We start from the raw sequence: 17612 nt of genomic DNA, 5'->3' as shown, positions 1-17612 counted from the left end.
CTTTCTAAGCTTACTTGCTTTTCACAACTGGAAACAATCCTCTCCAAATATAATTGAAACCGACCAAGTAGGCCTAGGCCTAACTCATATTACTGGTTTTATTCTCTGCTGATAGCCTAAATAAAATATTTAATTTCTGTCATGCAGACTGTAGTTATTGCTGTCTTTCAAACTAAAAGGTACGGTAGTGTTTTAATAGAAGTAAACATAATGAATAAGATGTTACATGCTCAGGGTCAGTTAAGGGAGTCGTATTGATATCTAGTATCGTGTCACTTGAAACATGAACTCACCGTCAACCGTTTTCGACGGGCGGATACGTCAGCCGATTCTGATTTGCTTTGGCACAAATAACCACGCCCTCTCCACGATCCTATTGGATATTGTCGACAACAGGTCCCGCCTCCCAAGAAATTCCACAGCAGAGCTCTCTTCTGATTGGTCCAGCGGGTCGTAGTGCAGAGAACAACAAACAAGATAGGGTGAAGACCGTCGGGATGGATGCAGGTAAGCGAGATTTTACAGTAAAATAACATTGTTTTATCTCCTTATTAGCGAGTTATTCTACCCAGAAAAGTAATCATAACATCGCCGTTTCACGTCTAGTAAAGAAGCTCCCTCTCGGTTATGGCGGGGTTGCCATCCCCCGCTGTCGGACACATAGTGCTTTGTAGCCTCGGTGACGTTAGCCCTCCAAAGTGATGACTAAAGCTAAGAGCTAACAAACATTAGCCTGCTGTTATTGCAAAATGTGGCGATGTGGCCGCTTTGACAGCTCACTGTACGGCCTTATTACTTCCTGGACGAGGTCAAGTTGTCACATTTGTTAACGTCATGTTAGTCTGTTAAGTTTAATACCTTATAAAACGCCGTCTGTCCTTGTCTGGACAGTCAATGCTAACGCTGAGTTACGCCCAAGAAGAACATGAAGTGGATGTCACCATCACTCCACTTATTATGCTACTGTTAGCATCTCCAGCAATGATAAGTGTTATGCTACAGGTAATACAGTATAGAGGTTAATGTTACTGCATCACCAACTTCATACTTCAGCTTTGAAGTGTAAATCTCTGTGATCAGGATAACCTACTGACTGACAAACTTGTTAGGTTTTGATAACTTTTGTTACTTACACAGCCATAAACAGTGGATTCTTTCTTACTATATCTACGCAGTTCATCACTGCATGTGTATATTTCAGATATTCATTCCCTGTGCTTGTACAAACTCATTATGTCTATGCTTTGGCACTTATATCTGCTAATTCTATCTATATTTCTATTTTATTCTATATATGTTTCTATATTTCCAACTAATATATTGTGTAACGAGCAAATCCCCCCTCCCCATTAATAAAGTGTTTTTGATTCTCATAAGGTCCTAGCAGGCCAAAACACAACTCTTCTTGTCTAAAGAGAAAGTATACTCTTAAATTGTGAACATTACTGTCTTATCTAATTATAAAGCTGGCTTTGAGCCTACAGGTTTTCAACTGCAGTAAAAAGTCATCAAACAGACTGTTAAAGAGAGAGTACTTTTTATCATCATGAATTCCACCTTCTTTATTATTATTTATTCTTTTTATTATCATATCAGATGGCAGCTAATTGCACAACAAAGACTTCTTTCGGATCTATATCAACACTTCTATATAGATGCAAATGAATTTACATAGGAGTCATTTTAATAATCACATCTCTAAGTCTGTTATAAAGTTGTACCATACCGTTCTGCATATTAAAATACACATTACAATACATGTTTTTGGCATTGAGAGGAGAAATAGGTGAAGAGGCAGCTCTACTTTAAAAATGTATAATGTTATTTTAATGCAACATAAACTATCTCAATATAAACAACATTGTCTTACCCCATATCTTTTTTGAAAATATACCGATATATCCTAAAAATGGGTATATTTCCCAGCCCTACCACCAAGCTCAAATATAGCAAATTAATTATATGAATGATTTGAAATCTCAAAAAGGGTTGAGAAGTTTGAGAATAGGAGTATTAAACCTGCAGAATGTTTCAATGTACACTATGTGATTTCTTCTTCCAGTTGCATTATTGGAAGTTCAGATAAAGTATTTTTGGGCTTATAATGACACAGGTATTATACATTTGTTACCATTATTTATTAAGTTACATTGAACCTTAAATCAATAATAACAGACCAAGTGCATCTTAATTTCCTTTCACACATTATTATGCAAATACTGTAGAATTTAATATTTTAGTGAGACAGAATTTTAATAACCACGGTGAACTGCTTCAAACCTTTGCTCGACCACTCATTTAAATTCAATGTAGGTTTTTAAACTTTTAGATTTGAACTATAAAAGACATTTGTTATGATCTTGAAACTTGATACTTAATTTACCCAAAGAAGGTTGAGCTACAGAAACATTTAATTAATTACTGCTGTTCAGATGAACTGTATACAGAACACCGGGGGAGGAAATTACTGGAATTCCTCTCATGCAAATAACAAATCTTCATCTTTACTAAGTGACAGACGACCCTCTTTTGTCTGCAACAAGCCACTAGTGGTCAACAAGAATTCTACCACCAAGTGTTTCCCCTGCATTATTTTTAAAGTTATTTTTTAATAGATAGAACAGCTGAAGAGAGAGACAGGACATGTTGGGGGATGACATGCAGCAAAGAGCCGAGGTCGGATTTGAACCCATGGTCACTGCAGCACATTGGGCGTGCAACATAACCGCTTGGCTATCTGGCGCCCTCCCCTGCAATTTTTAAACTTGCTCTTGACTCTCGTCTTTTTTCTTTTTGCAGCTACCTTGACATACGACACACTTCGCTTTGGAGAGTTTGAAGATTTTCCTGAGACCTCAGAGCCGGTGTGGATCTTAGGAAAAGAGTACAATGCCCTCACAGGTAGGACTGTAAAATCCAACATGTATGTGAGACAGAGAGGAACGAGTATTTAGTTTTTAATAACATTTAAGCATTGTGCACGCTTTTCTCTTTAATGAGTCGTAATATGTTGATTTCTGTTCTCCATGAAGAGAAAGACGAGATTTTATCAGATGTCACTTCACGTCTGTGGTTCACATACAGAAAAAACTTCCCACCGATTGGTAAGTGAAGAGATGCGTGTCTTTATTTCAGGTTCTCAACTTCAGTTGATGACGAGTTTTGGAGATTTGACACGTCTTACTACATAAGGGACGCTCATGCATGATTGTTTAATGTGTTACAGGCGGGACAGGACCAACATCAGATACAGGATGGGGGTGTATGTTACGGTGCGGCCAGATGATCCTAGGAGAGGCCTTGATGTGTAGACATTTAAGCAGAGGTTAGACAACTTGAAAACTAATCTGATCTTATTTGTCTCTGTTAGTGGTAGACAGAAAATAAGATATTTTCTCGCTGATGGCACTTACATCTGTCCTCCAGTGAGTAGCCTCCAGCAAACAAAGCGTGTTTCACACAGACATGATAAGTGACCTTTTGTTCTCAGACTGGAGATGGGTGAAAGGAAAGAAACAAAGAGAAGAGTACATCAGTATTCTCAACGCCTTCATTGACAAAAAAGACAGTTATTATTCCATCCATCAAATTGGTAAGTGTCCAAACTTTCCTTTTTTAAATATCAAGAACTCACTCACTCTCTCAGTGTGTTTTAATAAAATGATTATTGTCTTTTTGTCCCTGAATGCTGCAGCTCAAATGGGAGTTGGAGAGGGAAAGCCTATAGGCCAGTGGTATGGACCCAACACAGTCGCCCAGGTTCTAAAGTGAGTACTGGAAAGAGGTTTTCACCTGCTAACAGATTTAGTATTAGATCGACCTTTTATAAGTCACCCCCACCAAATCAGACACTGCAGTTTTATCTTCATTACAAATACATTTACAAAACATATTCAGCGATGCCTCCCTTTAACTACGAGGTTTGAGAACAAACAAACTTTTAAACAGTTTACACAACAAAACAAAAATATGCTGTAGGTCCATAACAATAATCCAAACAAGACACAGCCAGGAGTTTCAATATGTTCATGGTTTGAACGTTGAACTTTTTATTATTGTGTCATATATACCTTTATGTGCCCAGCCCACACAGGCTTACATGACACCAGGAATTTAGATGCTCCAGGGTCAGAGTGCAGAGTAGGTCTACTCATTGTCATGGAACAAAAAGAAAAAGCAGGACTAAGATAAACCCTCATTAAACCGACTGTCTTGTCTTCTTTTACAACTGTTGAGACACCTGAGCACACTCAGTAGGTGGAGCTTTGTCTACTTAAGATGAAGGTGGGGAAATGTTTGAGAACACAGCTGACAAAGGCTCAGAGGGACCGAGACGTTGTGATTTTTTTCTAATAAATTGGTGATGCTTAGTAAGAGTAGTGTGCAGGATTTTTTCTTTCAAAGCATTTGAGACAAAATTAGCAAACTTAAAACACATCAAACTTAAACAGCCATTCCAGTTTTTGCACATTTTATTATCACCATATTTAAACTTGTGTTTTTAAATGAGGAAAGTGAACTACACATTTTTACAGCTGCTCCACAAGTTAACCCCTCTGACAGATACACATCTGGACTTTGTATTTTAGCTTTTGAACCTGTTCCCCTAAGTGCATACCGACTCTCTCAGAGGCAAAGTTATCAGAGGTTGTTTGAAATCAGAGAGAGTCGGTATGAACTGAGAGGAACAGGTTAAAAAAATAAAAAGATTTACTTCTGTACAGCAAACACTAAATAAATAAAGTGTTTCTAAACTGAACATTTGTGTGAGGTCCAACAAATATGTTGAATATATCCCTTCCTCTAAACGCCTTCTATCCGTTCATGTGTTCATTTTATATGTATATTGTGCAAAGTTTAAATCCACGCTAAAAGGTTTGCTGTTCTTTTTCACTGCCAACAACAACTTGTTTTACTTTGTTAAGTAGTGTTACAGTACTAACAGTAAATCAGCATTACAGTGTGACATTGGCATCACGCTTTGAGAACGATACAATGACGTCTTTATTTCCCACTCTCAGCAACTATTCACTGTTCAACAGTTAACACAATGGACAATATACTGTTGGCTGAGGATTTCTACACGTAGAGAACGCTCTGCATGATCTGGTAAAAACACAGTAAAGCATGATGTGATTTCAGGAAGCTGGCAGTGTTTGATACGTGGAGCAGACTGGTGGTACACGTGGCGATGGACAACACTGTGGTCATCGAGGAGATCAGTGAGTGCACTTGTGTTGCCACGTTATGAGTGTTGTGTTTCTGTTATCATTCATTTACAAAAGCAGTTTAAATGTCACTCCAGTCCTTGTACTCCAGGGCTTCACCTAAATCTTCCTGTTCCTACAGGCCAAAGGTTCTGGGTGAAAACAAATAATGTGAGGAGGAGTAAAAAAACGAGTTCATCCAATAAATATTTGGTTCTAGACAATGTTTTAAAGTGAAATAGCTGCCATTAGGTAGAAGTTTTAAATAAATGTAAAACTAGCTGAGTAGTCTGTGTCAGTAATTTACAGTACTGAAGGTCTGTTTAGATCCTTCGCTGGCTCAAGTCTACAGTTTAGTATGGGGAACTTTTTCTTAACACAGGAGAGCTAGGCCTTATTTTTAAACAAGATGTTCTTTTATTCATTATTTTTATTTCCACACATTAGAGCGTCTTTGTATGCCCTGGCTCGACGGAGCCTGTGCTGAACCAGAGGGAGCCGGGGAGCTGAACGGCTGCCTGGAGGGGGCGTGTGCCCTGGCTGAGGAGGAGACGGCTCTCTGGAAACCTCTGGTCCTGCTCATCCCTCTCAGGCTGGGCCTGAGTGATATAAATGAGGCCTACATAGAAACCCTGAAGGTATAGTACTTCAGAGTGTAGGCTCCCATTGTGTGAATTTACTTTAAAGAAGTCACATTCTCAATAAATAAGCTCTTATATGACCGTTATATGACCTCTAATACAGCCATTATCCCGGGAAACCTGATATACTAAATATGAAAACTGATTTTCCTCCTTGACATTTTATGAGTCTGATATAAGTTAGTAAGTAAAGTGTATTTATATAGCACTTTTCACAGACATTAGCCACAGAGTGCTTTACAAAGACACAACATACATGAGGTAACAGTAGTAATAATGATGCAGTTAGAATTAATTAATAGAAATAATAATAACAAGAGCACATAAGAGAGAATAAAAATTAAAAGTTTAAATAAAACAAAAATAGAATGAACATTAATTTCACAGTGCATTAATTGATAAAGGATAATTATCCAAATGCCTAGCTAAATAGGTGTGTCTTAGGATGATTTTTGAAATCAGTAACAGATTTAGCAGAGTGCAAAGACACGGGCTGGGCTTTCCAAAGTCTGGGAGCTATTGTCTGGAAAGCTCTATCTCCACAGGTCTTTAGGTGAGTATAGGGAACAGATATAGAAACACCTCTTTGTTCAACGGTTATATTCAATATTCAGGTTGCAATGGCTGTTAATAATCCACAAGGGCAAACCCACTCAACAAAAGTGCTCGTATGTTTCACTGACAGATTCAGAATTAAGAATAGATATAGATGTAGAGCTTTTCAAATATGCCTTTCTTTGACAACAATATCAGCCATTACATCGCTCTCTTCTAACAACCAGGCTCCCTTAACAAGTTCAGCATATTTATTTCACATACCGCAGGAGTTTGGTCTACAGCTGCCTTGATGGTTTTTTTTGTGGGGTCCCATTTGTCAATGGAGTCAGGTGGCTTAAAAGAGAGCATTGTAATGACTGTTTCCTGTAAAGTAACAAACATGTCCCTCAAACACAAGGTTTATCTCTATTTTCCATTATGTTGTCAGACATTGCCAGCATTACGTGGCAACCTTTACATATGACTGGGCCGACTCCGAAATGTTTGAACCAAATGAGCAGTTACACACTACCGTATTAGAAAAAGGGCCCATGAGCATTATTTCCCTAAACATTTAAAGCTCATGACAACATCCTACTGCATGAGTGAAGAAAAAACACAAAAGCGAGAAAATTCAGGGCGTGAAAGGATGCTGCCAAAGTCACAGTTTACAACATATCTGGAGAGTCTGACTCGTGTCAGTTTTTGCCTAATAGAAAAATTTAAATGGAAGTATTCACATTATGAACCAGAGTGAGGAAGAACATATGGGCAAGCAGAAAAGAGTGAAGCAGCTTCTTTACATGCACAAGGATTGAACTAGCTCTGCAGCAGTCTCAGGATATAAACATCATCACCTTGCAGTGAATTCTCCTGAATATAACCTAAGTTTACACAGTGATCCGGAAATTTTGACCAGGAACATCAGGATGAACATCTGGCAGTCTGTTTCACACATGCAGCTCAACCTGAAAACGTTTTGTTCCTGTATGAAAAGGCTAATTGAATGAAAATGTTCAGAGCAAAGTTTTTCAGTAGCTATGCTCACATTCCGCCAAACTGATGATTAAGCAGGGGATGATGAGTCTTCTGTAAAAACCCAAGATGGCAGTGGAAAGCTTGCTGAACTCAAAGCTTCAAAATGGAAGCATATACAGCAATAGGTGTCATCCATTTTTTTTATCAGTCTCTGCTTTTACAAAGACTTTGCAGCCTGTTTTTGTTGTCAAAGTGGTTCCATTATAACCTTTGTTTGTGTTTGGAATGACTAGAACATTTATGAATACAGGTTCGTGAATTACTACTGAGGCAAAGTCAGCTCCAGCTTGGGTAAGATAAACCCTCTTGTCTCTCTCCACAGCAATGCTTCATGCTGCCTCAGTCGCTGGGTGTTATTGGGGGGAAACCCAACAGTGCCCATTACTTCATTGGTTATGTCGGTATGTCTGGTCTCTGTGTTTGTGACTTTAACACTGAGCTGTGTACTGCACGCTCACACTCACCACATTATTGCCACATACACAAAGATGATGACCCAATTATAAACACGTTTGTGTCCTTATTTTTTTTTTTTAGGCGAGGAACTCATTTATTTAGACCCACACACCACTCAGCCTGCAGTGGAGCCATGTGAAGACGCACAGGTCCAAGATGAGACATACCACTGTCAGCACCCGCCCTGTCGCATGCACATCTGTGAGCTGGATCCATCCATCGCAGCAGTAAGAACGCCGCAGGGGGTTTATCTAGTCCAAAACATTTTATTTTCTACCAAAAACAAAGCTTGCTGGTTCAAGCAAGAAGGCTGAAAATGTTATCAGCTTCTCAGTTGTTCAGCAGCTTTTTGTTTTTCTGATGTCTGCCAGGGTTTCTTCTGCAGAACAGAGGACGAGTTTGATGACTGGTGTATGCGCATAAGAAGGGTATGTTTCTGTGAATACTTCACCTGCCACACGAATCATCAGTTATCTGTTAAGAGTGATGTGGACATCGTCATGTAACCATTCTTCTCTTCTAGCTGTCCTGCAAAAGAGGTGGCCTGCCCATGTTTGAACTCGTAGACAGTCAGCCCTCCCACATGGTCATTGTGGACACCCTTAACCTTACTCCTGGTAAATTCACGTTTCCGTTTAAAGCTTCTGTCCAGCTTTTAGCCACAGTGTACGTTCATGTTTTTTTATGTGTTGACCTTTACTCCACAGACTTCTCAGACTCGGACAGGTTGGAGCGGTTCTTTGATTCAGAGGATGAAGAGTTTGAGATCCTTTCCCTGTGAGGAACAAACGGACAATGATTTACCGTTCTCGACAAGTCGGCGAAAGAATCTTCTGTCTCTTCTCTGAGAGGATGAACATTAACTGGAGAACTCTTGTGTTGGTCCAGCTCCAATGGTGTAGTCAGTGTGCATCACACAGCGTTCTTCTCAACAGCCACTGAATGCGCTCCGTATCCGACATTGAGACCGCCGCCTGGTGGAAGCCGTAGCAGGAGCTCAGGACTAATTCTGTATGCACATCTTCCACATCCATGCGTTTCCATTTGAGTCTTAACACTTTAAATGTTTATTCTGAAGTGATATGGTGCCTTTCCCTGACTCCATGATTTAAATTGCCATAACAGTTTTATGTTGTATAGGAACACAATGGTTTGTAATGCCCATGGCTTACGCGGTTTGTCACTGCTAATGAGTTTGTAACAGCCTGTAATGAAACCAAAATAAGTCAACTCAGCAGACATGCTGTAATAATTATTCATGCAAAGTATCCTTGCCAAGTTTGAAACACATACACATGTTCATTTGAAGATTATTTATTTAATCGATCCGCTGTATAGACAGGTGAAAAAACAATAGACATGTAAGAGAATCAATAATGAAATCAGAATCTGATGTGTGACCGTTGTGCTTCTCAATTTAAAGAAATAAGAAATTATATATTTCAGTAAAAGGCCATTTACTTATGCATTTATCTCGCAATGACAAATAAAGACACGGTGCAATAAATGTGTGTATTTTAGTTACTACACTGTTACTTCATGTATGAGCAGCACGTTCACTCCGACGTCACCATGTTCACTTCCAGAGCTCTCCCAGCTGAAGGTTCTGGGCTGTGTTGATGGCGCTCAGGCTGTGCGTCATGATGTCCTCATGCACATCGTCAACACTCTGAGAAGCGTCTATTACCTAGAACGGACACATCACAAGCTGTTTATGTATTTTATATCAAACAGGTGTCGTCTTAATCATTTTATTAAATGATTTAAATGACACCTGGGCTGAAATCAGTCACAATCTTGTTTTTTATTTAGGAGCCAGATGTGACCATGTTTCAGTTGAAAGGCAGCTGTGCATTGTTACTGTCTCACAGGTAGCCATACTTATTGTTTGTTTTTCTCTTAATTTAATTACAATATATACGTTATTATTCTATATAAGAGAATACTTGAAATTGGATGAGAGCATTAACTCATGAGGAAATAGTTGATTGAGAAATTGTGATTTCCATAAAATCAAACATTTTTTTGCAATCACTAGTGTTGCCCCCTGCTGGCTGTCAGAGGGGATACATGTGAAGGCACTTCAGTGACATCTTCACATTTGAAACCAAGACACTACATCAACTTCTTATACATACAAAGACGACTTCTTGTATATAAGAAGTTGATGTAGTTTTCTGATCAGGAATCCAGATCTGCATCGTACCTGCCAGTTGACTGAAGGATCATGCATGAGGTGTTCAAACTTCTGTTGGACTGTTTTTTGGAAAGCGCTGGTCTCGTATCTCTCTTCTCCAAACTGACCTCTCTGAGCAGCTTCAGCGGGACTGAGCTTGAGAAACATTACGAGGTCTGGCTTCGGCAGGCCTATGTCAGGGTTCTTGCACCAGTTCAGATTGAAACCCTGAAGGAGATGAAAATATGTAGGTCATGATTTTTGTTACTGCATGCTTTAAAAGAACACTATCTCTATCCAGAGCTTTAAAAAACTACTGATGTTCTGTCTTATATTTAACTCTACATTGCACAAATATGTTGGCAGCATCTTGTGTGCAGGAGTTTACCTGCAATTGAAAACAAGACATGACCCAACATTGGACGCATATTAATTCTATTAATATCGCTGTGGTATCTAAACAGGTATCGATATTATTTGATTTTTACTAGCATCATATCTAAGTGTCAATTGTGGTTATTGTGACAACCCTGTATGCATCTCACAGTCCTCACAGACACAAATAAAAGGACTGACTGATGGATAGGCTGGGAAAAGACTCACCGGCTTGGCACTGGTGAAAGCAACTCCGGAGAAGGCGTAGCGGTCTACAACCAGAGTGGTGCCTTGCTCCAACTTCTTCTTCATTAGAGGCCTGTGGTAAGAAGGACTTTTATTAAGGGACTAGTAGAAACTGTACATGAGCATTTTCCAGACTGGATTGAAAAGTACATTTATATCAAGTTCTTGGCATTATAAGATGAGGAAACCAGCGAGGTAGTTTTAACCCACAAGAAAATCAGGCATGATAGTATTTAATGTTAAAAGTTATATTAGAGCAAAAAGTGGATGTGCGATATGTTAATGAATCAAAAGTATGTCGACCATACATATTTGACCTACCATTAGTCTCACACCATCATCACTTATTTCCCTTCAAAAGCTTTTGAGCTAAAATTCGTATACCTTCAGTAAGATCTGTACTAATGGTTTTTGACACTGAAGCAGGAGTCTTACACCAGTTCCCATCGGTTTGCAGAGAAGAGCAGATGCACTGTGTGGTCCTCCAGATCACTCTTGTTCTCCAGATAGGCGCTTATCAGCTGTCCGATGGTCGTTGTCCTGTCTGCCACAATAAACAGCACAACTCAATATTTGTCTGCTACGTGGCAGTGACAACTCATATTTACACCACACATTTCTGACTAAGAGAGAAACAGGCAGACCAGGGAATCTCATCATCTCCGCCGGGCTTCCGTTCTGCTGCAGCGCCTGGACCAGCTTCTTACACTGCGTCGTTTTTCCGGCTTTGTCGACCCCCTCCAGCACGATGAGAGCTCCCCTTTTACACGCCATTTTGACCCCCCACGAAAAGCAAAAGTTAAATTATAATATTTATAGTCTATGGTTCAACACAAGTTTCTCAGAGCGACCATTTACGCGCCATTTTATGAAGCCAAACACTAGAAACGGAAGTACGTAAGACGTCTTTTTACGTTCTTCTTCTTCTTCCTCTTTAAATGGGGACCACTCGACCATTACAAGGCGGAGATCGCCCCCCTTTGTGGTTTTAGTTCTTTATTGTTTAGATTATTTTTATCAGTCCAGAAAAAGAGAGAAGTGAAGAAGATACTCTTTAATACTTATTTTTCCTGAACTCCTGGGAATCCTGTTTTTATATGGAGATAGAGCAGAAAGATGACATGCTCAACAGTTTCCATTTGATTGCAGAACTTGCAATCAAGAACTCCTCCACTTGCGTCTTAGTCCCGTTTACCAGAGATGCATGGAGAGATGCAAGGGGTACATCTCAGTTCCCTTAATTTCATCAAAGTGTCCTCCACTGGCAAAAAAGAAAGTAGACTAACTTTGCCCCAGATGTTGGCATGATGTGCGTTTGTCTCAATTTTCATCCTTTATTATTTTCTCATCGTTAGGGTCTTAATTCATGAACTTTATATGATATTTTTGTCTAGGAGAGGCCTAGCTCATTTTTAATTTACATGTTGTAGCATAAATAAACTTTTAAAATAAAGTTAGCTATATTTAAAAAGTAAACAGCATTTTAAATCTCCATAGTAACCTGCAGCAGGTTGCCATGGTGATAGACCAGATACGAAAATAAATTTATTCGAACAAAAACAAACTCAGAGACAGCAGAAAATATCCAAAGTGGTTTAAAAGTTTCATATTTTAGAGGATTTCTTCACAAAAAGTGTTTGAGCATGTTGGACGTAAGATTGATGATTTTAATAAAACTAGATCGACATGATCACACGTTTATATTTAAAGTTCAATATGTAAAACATGGACTCAGAAGTTTAAGACTATTCACTTTTTGTCAGAAACAAATATGAAAACATGTAATAAATTAAATATTCTCTTTTTAAAACATAATAATGTTGGCAGCTGCTTCTGTCGTGATCTTTATAAAAACTAAATGATTTTCTGTCAGACCTTTAACTGTTTTAAAACTCAAATAGCCTATTTTATTTATATTGTGTTGAGAAAGAAACAGTGAAAGTAGTTCAGGAACTTTAAGTTTTATCCTGAATTAATCTATGTGAGTGTAAACTTTAATAACACATTAAACCAACAATATAATAGAGAACATGCCGAAGGTAAAAAATGACTTTCTGCTGTAAATACTCATAGAAATGTGTCTGTGTATTTGAGACTTTTAATCATTTAATGAATAATTATTGATCGTTAGTCATAACTTTATAGTGTGAGGATGTGAGGACTTTATTTTTTAGAAAACATATTCTTCAGTTTATCAGAGGTTTACATTTTGGGATTGTTTCTGTCTTTTAGACGAACCAGCGATTCAGGATGGCCTACACCCTCATCCAGGACCCGGACTGGTCCAGCCCGAGGGTGATCCTGAGGAGGATCCCGTCTTCAGCCGGCTCTTCAGGAGGTTCATCACCGAGGTCCCCGTCTGGAACTCCTCCTAGCTCTCCTTCCTCTCCTGCAGACCTTTATTTAGAATTTTAACAGTTGATTCTGTCATGATCTTTTTACAACCTAAATATTTAGGTTTACTTATCAGGCCTTTTACTGGTTAAAACCTCATTTTTTAAAATTAATATTGTGTTGTGAAAGAAACTGTGAAAGAAGTTTGGTTTAGATAATTCATTTTTTATCCAAAATCAATCTTTGTGAGTGTGCACTTTGATCTTTTGAGAGGTGAAGCACATCACACCAACAATAAACATATAGGCTGACAGCCTGCCTACAAAATAATACAAATATGAATTACAGCAAATACTTGTAGAAATGTGTTTGTTTGAATGACTTTAAGGAACACTTATTGAATGTTCTTTATAACTTCAGACTTTGAATGTTGAAATGTTGGTTTGTTTCTGTCTTTAGTGCTCCCACTGGACTGTCCACGACCCGGATCAGACCAGTCTGAGGGTCCCTGAAGCAGCCAGCTCTCCAGAACCGTCTCCACCCAGGTCCCCTTCTGTTTCTCCTCCTGCCTGTCCCTCTAACTCCTTGCTCCTTGACCTTCAAATGAGCTCCTCCTCTTCCTCCTCTTCCTCCTCCCCTCCTTCCCTCCCTCCTTCTTTCCCTCCTCTTCTCGCTCCTCCTCTCCGTCCTCTACCTCCTCCTCCCCCCTCCTCCCCTTCTCCCCTTCCTCCTTCTCTCCCTCCTCCCCCTCCTTCTCTCCCTCCTCCACTCCCTCCTTCTGTCCCTCCTCCTCTCCTTCCTTCTCTCCCTCCTTCTCTCCCTCCTCCCCTCCCTCTCCTCCACCCCCCTCCTTCTCTCCCTACTTCTCTCGCTCCTTCTCTCCCTCCTTCTCTCCCTCCTCCTCTCCTTCCTCCTCTCCCTCCTTTTCTTCCTCCCCCCTCCTCCCACCCCTCTTCTCCCTCCTCCTCTCCTTCCTCCTCTCCCTCATTTTCTTCCTCCCCCCTCCTCCCACCCCTCTTCTCCCTCCTCCTCTCCCTCCTCTGTTAGGCATCAACAGAAGAGACCGGCTGCACGGGCGGAAGGAGAGCCTCCACGGAAGCGTCCTCACTAGAGATAAGCTCCCGTGTTGAGTATAATATGATAAAATAGAATAAGATAAGTTAAGCTTAGATAAGTTTAGATAAGTTAAGTTCAGATAAGATATTCCTGCAGACTAAGGTTGTGATGTGTGATGTTGTTTTCTCTTTTTAGCCCTTTGGGCAGCTCATTCATTAGTGAAGGGTACTTACTGTTTGGTCTGATGACTTGGCATTTGATAACATCTCGCTCCTCTTTAGCTCCACCCTCTCCTCCAAATATGGTCACAGTAGAAAAAGTTGAATTTCAAAAATATATTTCAGCATTATAATAATCATCTCCAGCATACGTCGTGGTTCTCATATAGCGCTCCTCCTCAGCTCCTCTCTCTCCTCAAAACATGGTCACCTGTGGCTCCAGGTAACAAAAGGTTTAAAAAGGCAACAAACCAATGGTTATATCACAGTGTTTACGTCAATTTTACAGTCTATGGTTGTGATGTGTTTGTGATGTTATCACTATTACTAAATGTAGAAACTCATTCTGGAAACTAGCTGTTTTAGCAGCTGATGAATTGATATGAAGTAAGGACTTTTGGTCTGATAACTTGGCATTTGCTAACTTCCTGCTCCTCTACAGCTCCTCCTCCTCATGTCCAAATATGGTCGCATCAGAAATAACTTGAAATTAAACAAAAACCTGAATATGAAGTATGATAGCAATATAAGCTAACTGTACCTGGCTTGTAACATTGTTTGAATTGCAATCGCTCTTGCATGGTTATCAGGATTGTGTGATGAAAAGACTAGTTACTTTTAGTTCCTGGTACCTGACATTCTCCTGCTGTTCTAACCTTTGAAATGAATGCGGGTAAGCAGCAAGTCTGCTATGTTTTATGTACTCTTGCATCTTAGTTAACTTCAGTCACACACTACATTAATGTCATGAACATTGTGCTTACTAGCTATTTGTCCAGACTGTTTGGTTATCTGGTGTTTGCTTGTATTGGCATTTGGTTCTAATGCACCTGTGTCTCCAGGTAACAACGGGCTTTTAAAAGGCAACAAACCAATGAGTTATATCACAGTGACAGCATCTATTCATGTTACTGCTATGAACTTCTGGTTGCTCTCGCTGTAGGCACATATCAGTGTGTTTACTCACTGAACATGAATCTTGTTGAGTGTTTGTCATTTATTGTTGCAGCTCTTGTTTGAGATTCAGGTTTATTGTTGACTTATTCTGACAGAAAGCTCCCGCACCAGCTCATCAACTAACAACGGGCTCAGACTGTCTGCTAACTTTTTGATATGTTTTTGTTGGTAACCTCTTGCTCCTCTTCGACTCCTCCTCTCGCCCAAATACGATAAACTCTGGCTCTTAAAACCTTATCAATAAAAAACTGGAAACTTGAAAACACAGTACAGGGATATTAATGTGATAATGTGATGTGATATTATGATTTTTTCTGATTTTATGTTTTTTCACGTTATGTCATGTGGTGTCTTGTATGTGTTTTGTGGTGTTTTGTTGTGCAGTGTTGTGTCTTTGTGTGTTACGTTCTGTTGTGATAAGTTGTCTTGTCATGTAATCTGAGCTGATGTGATGTGATGATTAATGATGTCACATAATATCAGGTCATGTGATGTGAGCTACATTTTGTTTCATCAAAATGAACTTTTTGGTTCATTGAATGTCCCAGCGTCTCTTTGATTCATTCCCTCAGCGGACAGGTGGGATCTAAAAAAGGTGAGTTTGATTCCTACACAATGTTTGTTTTCAGCATGGGATCCTTTTTGATTATTATTTTTGTTGTTTTTTTTCTTCAGGAACAGGAGCTGAAATCAAAAGAAGAGCCGTGAACAACACAACAGAGGAGACAGGAAGCAGCACAGAGGACAGAGACAGGATGAGGTTGAATGAACAGGCCGACAACGAGAGAGAAGAAGAAAAGACGAGAGACAAGTGTCAATGGTAACTTAATGAAAACAGCTCTGAATATATTCATAAGAAAACATGACTCACTTTGAGGAACATTTCTCTGACATTTTATTTGTGACGTATGTCTACTAAACCATTTTATTGTTTGTTTGTTTCAGCTGAGACCTCAAAGCAAACAGAGGACTCCATTTAAAGAAGAGACGGACGAGTGTGGAGACAACAAGAGGTCGGCACAACATTTAGAATCAGCTGCAAAAACAAAGTTTGCAAATCAAATCTGAATAAATATAGATCCATGAATAATTTATTCTGTCAACTGTTGGTATTTTCTCTTTATTTTGATGTAGGGGTAATATATATATTCTTAATAATATCACCTTATTTAGGGAAAAAACAGGTTTTCTCAAAAATGTTTAACATCCTGACTCTGAATTGTTTAAAACTTTAATTAATTAATGTTTATGTTTTGCTGCTGTTATCATACCCAATATGATGCAATCGTGAAATCAATCTTACTCAACAGAGGAGTTGATCAAATTTCCAATTTCAAGTACATATTTGGCAAAATATCTATAGAAAGCCATTTGTATTTTCTTCTGGAGAAAGAGCCACAGTGGAGAGTAATTGTGTCTGTATTGTGTAAAACGATATCAAAACATGGAAGAAAGAAGAAACTCTTTCCATTGTTACAACCCAGCTCTACAAAAATAGGAGTCGAAGACGAGGTCTACCAAAATAACACCAAATTTATTTATAATGATCAAATGTGAGAACAAGGTGAGAGAGAGAGCGTCTGTCCTGAGAAGAGGATTATATGGATGAGGACTTCACCGGGCCAAGGTGCAGCTCATCCCCTGCGACCCCACCTTGACCTCAGCCTGTAACAGAGAACAAACCAGCAGCACGGTGTAGAGGGCTCGTCACACCACAGTCTTATGTTTATTTTGTCTTTCAGCACTGCTCCTTCAATACAACATTTTTAATAATGATAATTCATTTGAGTTATTGTAAAAATGTTCTCCATATAATGAGAAATCCCTGCACTTTAATTACCAGGGTGTTATACAAATGATCTTTGACTTGATGAAAGTTTACATTTCTCCAGGATAATGTTTCACAAACCGTTTCAAATCAAACTGAGACCTGACAACTTTTCATATAGCATATAACACACACTTAAAGACACAGGTCATTTATAATATCCTTAAATCCAACTTTGGATCCAATGCAATGAAACAAAGTGTTTTTAATGACAGGTTGCGAATATTTGCTGCAACAAAAAAAAAGTCTATTCACTCTTCAGGAACTTTTTTGAACAACAAAGTCAAAGAAATTATTACTCGTTTATTATTCCTAGTTTCTTTCCAACACACAAAAAGATATTTGTTTGTGTTCAAAACAAATAAACATCTGTAACAAATAACCCCTGTCATAGCTCTAATTTACAAGAAAAAGATTGTACAGGTCCAGAGCATTACAGACCAATTGCATTAACATGTGCAAAATAATGGAGAAAATGATCAATTACATGTTTACATGGCAAATAAAGGATACATGTGTAAATGTGGTTTAAGGAGAGGATCC

General features: G+C 39.0%; 2 protein-coding genes and 1 long non-coding RNA gene across 3 annotated transcripts; 2 read left to right on the top strand and 1 right to left on the bottom strand.

Annotated features, from left to right (window-relative positions):
• Nucleotides 1–416: 416 nt before the first annotated feature.
• Nucleotides 417–9386, top strand: atg4b (autophagy related 4B, cysteine peptidase). Its single transcript, XM_061030589.1, has 13 exons — nucleotides 417–507; nucleotides 2800–2901; nucleotides 3033–3104; nucleotides 3227–3325; nucleotides 3491–3592; nucleotides 3695–3767; nucleotides 5143–5222; nucleotides 5655–5845; nucleotides 7746–7824; nucleotides 7961–8106; nucleotides 8251–8307; nucleotides 8403–8496; nucleotides 8587–9386. The coding sequence occupies exons 1-13, from the start codon at nucleotides 498–500 to the stop codon at nucleotides 8658–8660; spliced, it is 1179 nt and encodes a 392-aa protein (XP_060886572.1). The 5' UTR covers nucleotides 417–497; the 3' UTR covers nucleotides 8661–9386.
• dtymk (deoxythymidylate kinase (thymidylate kinase)) lies at nucleotides 9178–11498 on the bottom strand. The gene is made up of 5 exons (XM_061030590.1): nucleotides 11321–11498; nucleotides 11112–11220; nucleotides 10659–10749; nucleotides 10086–10283; nucleotides 9178–9566 (listed from the first exon to the last, which is right to left on the bottom strand). Exons 1-5 carry the CDS (start codon nucleotides 11448–11450, stop codon nucleotides 9456–9458), a joined length of 639 nt encoding a protein of 212 aa, XP_060886573.1. The 5' UTR covers nucleotides 11451–11498; the 3' UTR covers nucleotides 9178–9455.
• Nucleotides 11499–15690: 4192 nt separating this feature from the next.
• Nucleotides 15691–16335, top strand: LOC132972102 (uncharacterized). The gene is made up of 3 exons (XR_009672865.1): nucleotides 15691–15836; nucleotides 15917–16061; nucleotides 16187–16335. It is a non-coding gene; the product is annotated as an uncharacterized LOC132972102 (long non-coding RNA).
• Nucleotides 16336–17612: the final 1277 nt, after the last annotated feature.

This window comes from Labrus mixtus, chromosome 3 (genome assembly GCF_963584025.1).
Source record: "Labrus mixtus chromosome 3, fLabMix1.1, whole genome shotgun sequence".
Classification (NCBI taxonomy): domain Eukaryota; kingdom Metazoa; phylum Chordata; class Actinopteri; order Labriformes; family Labridae; genus Labrus; species Labrus mixtus.
Note: the sequence above shows the minus strand (reverse complement) of the source record. Positions and strands in the feature narration are given on the sequence as shown.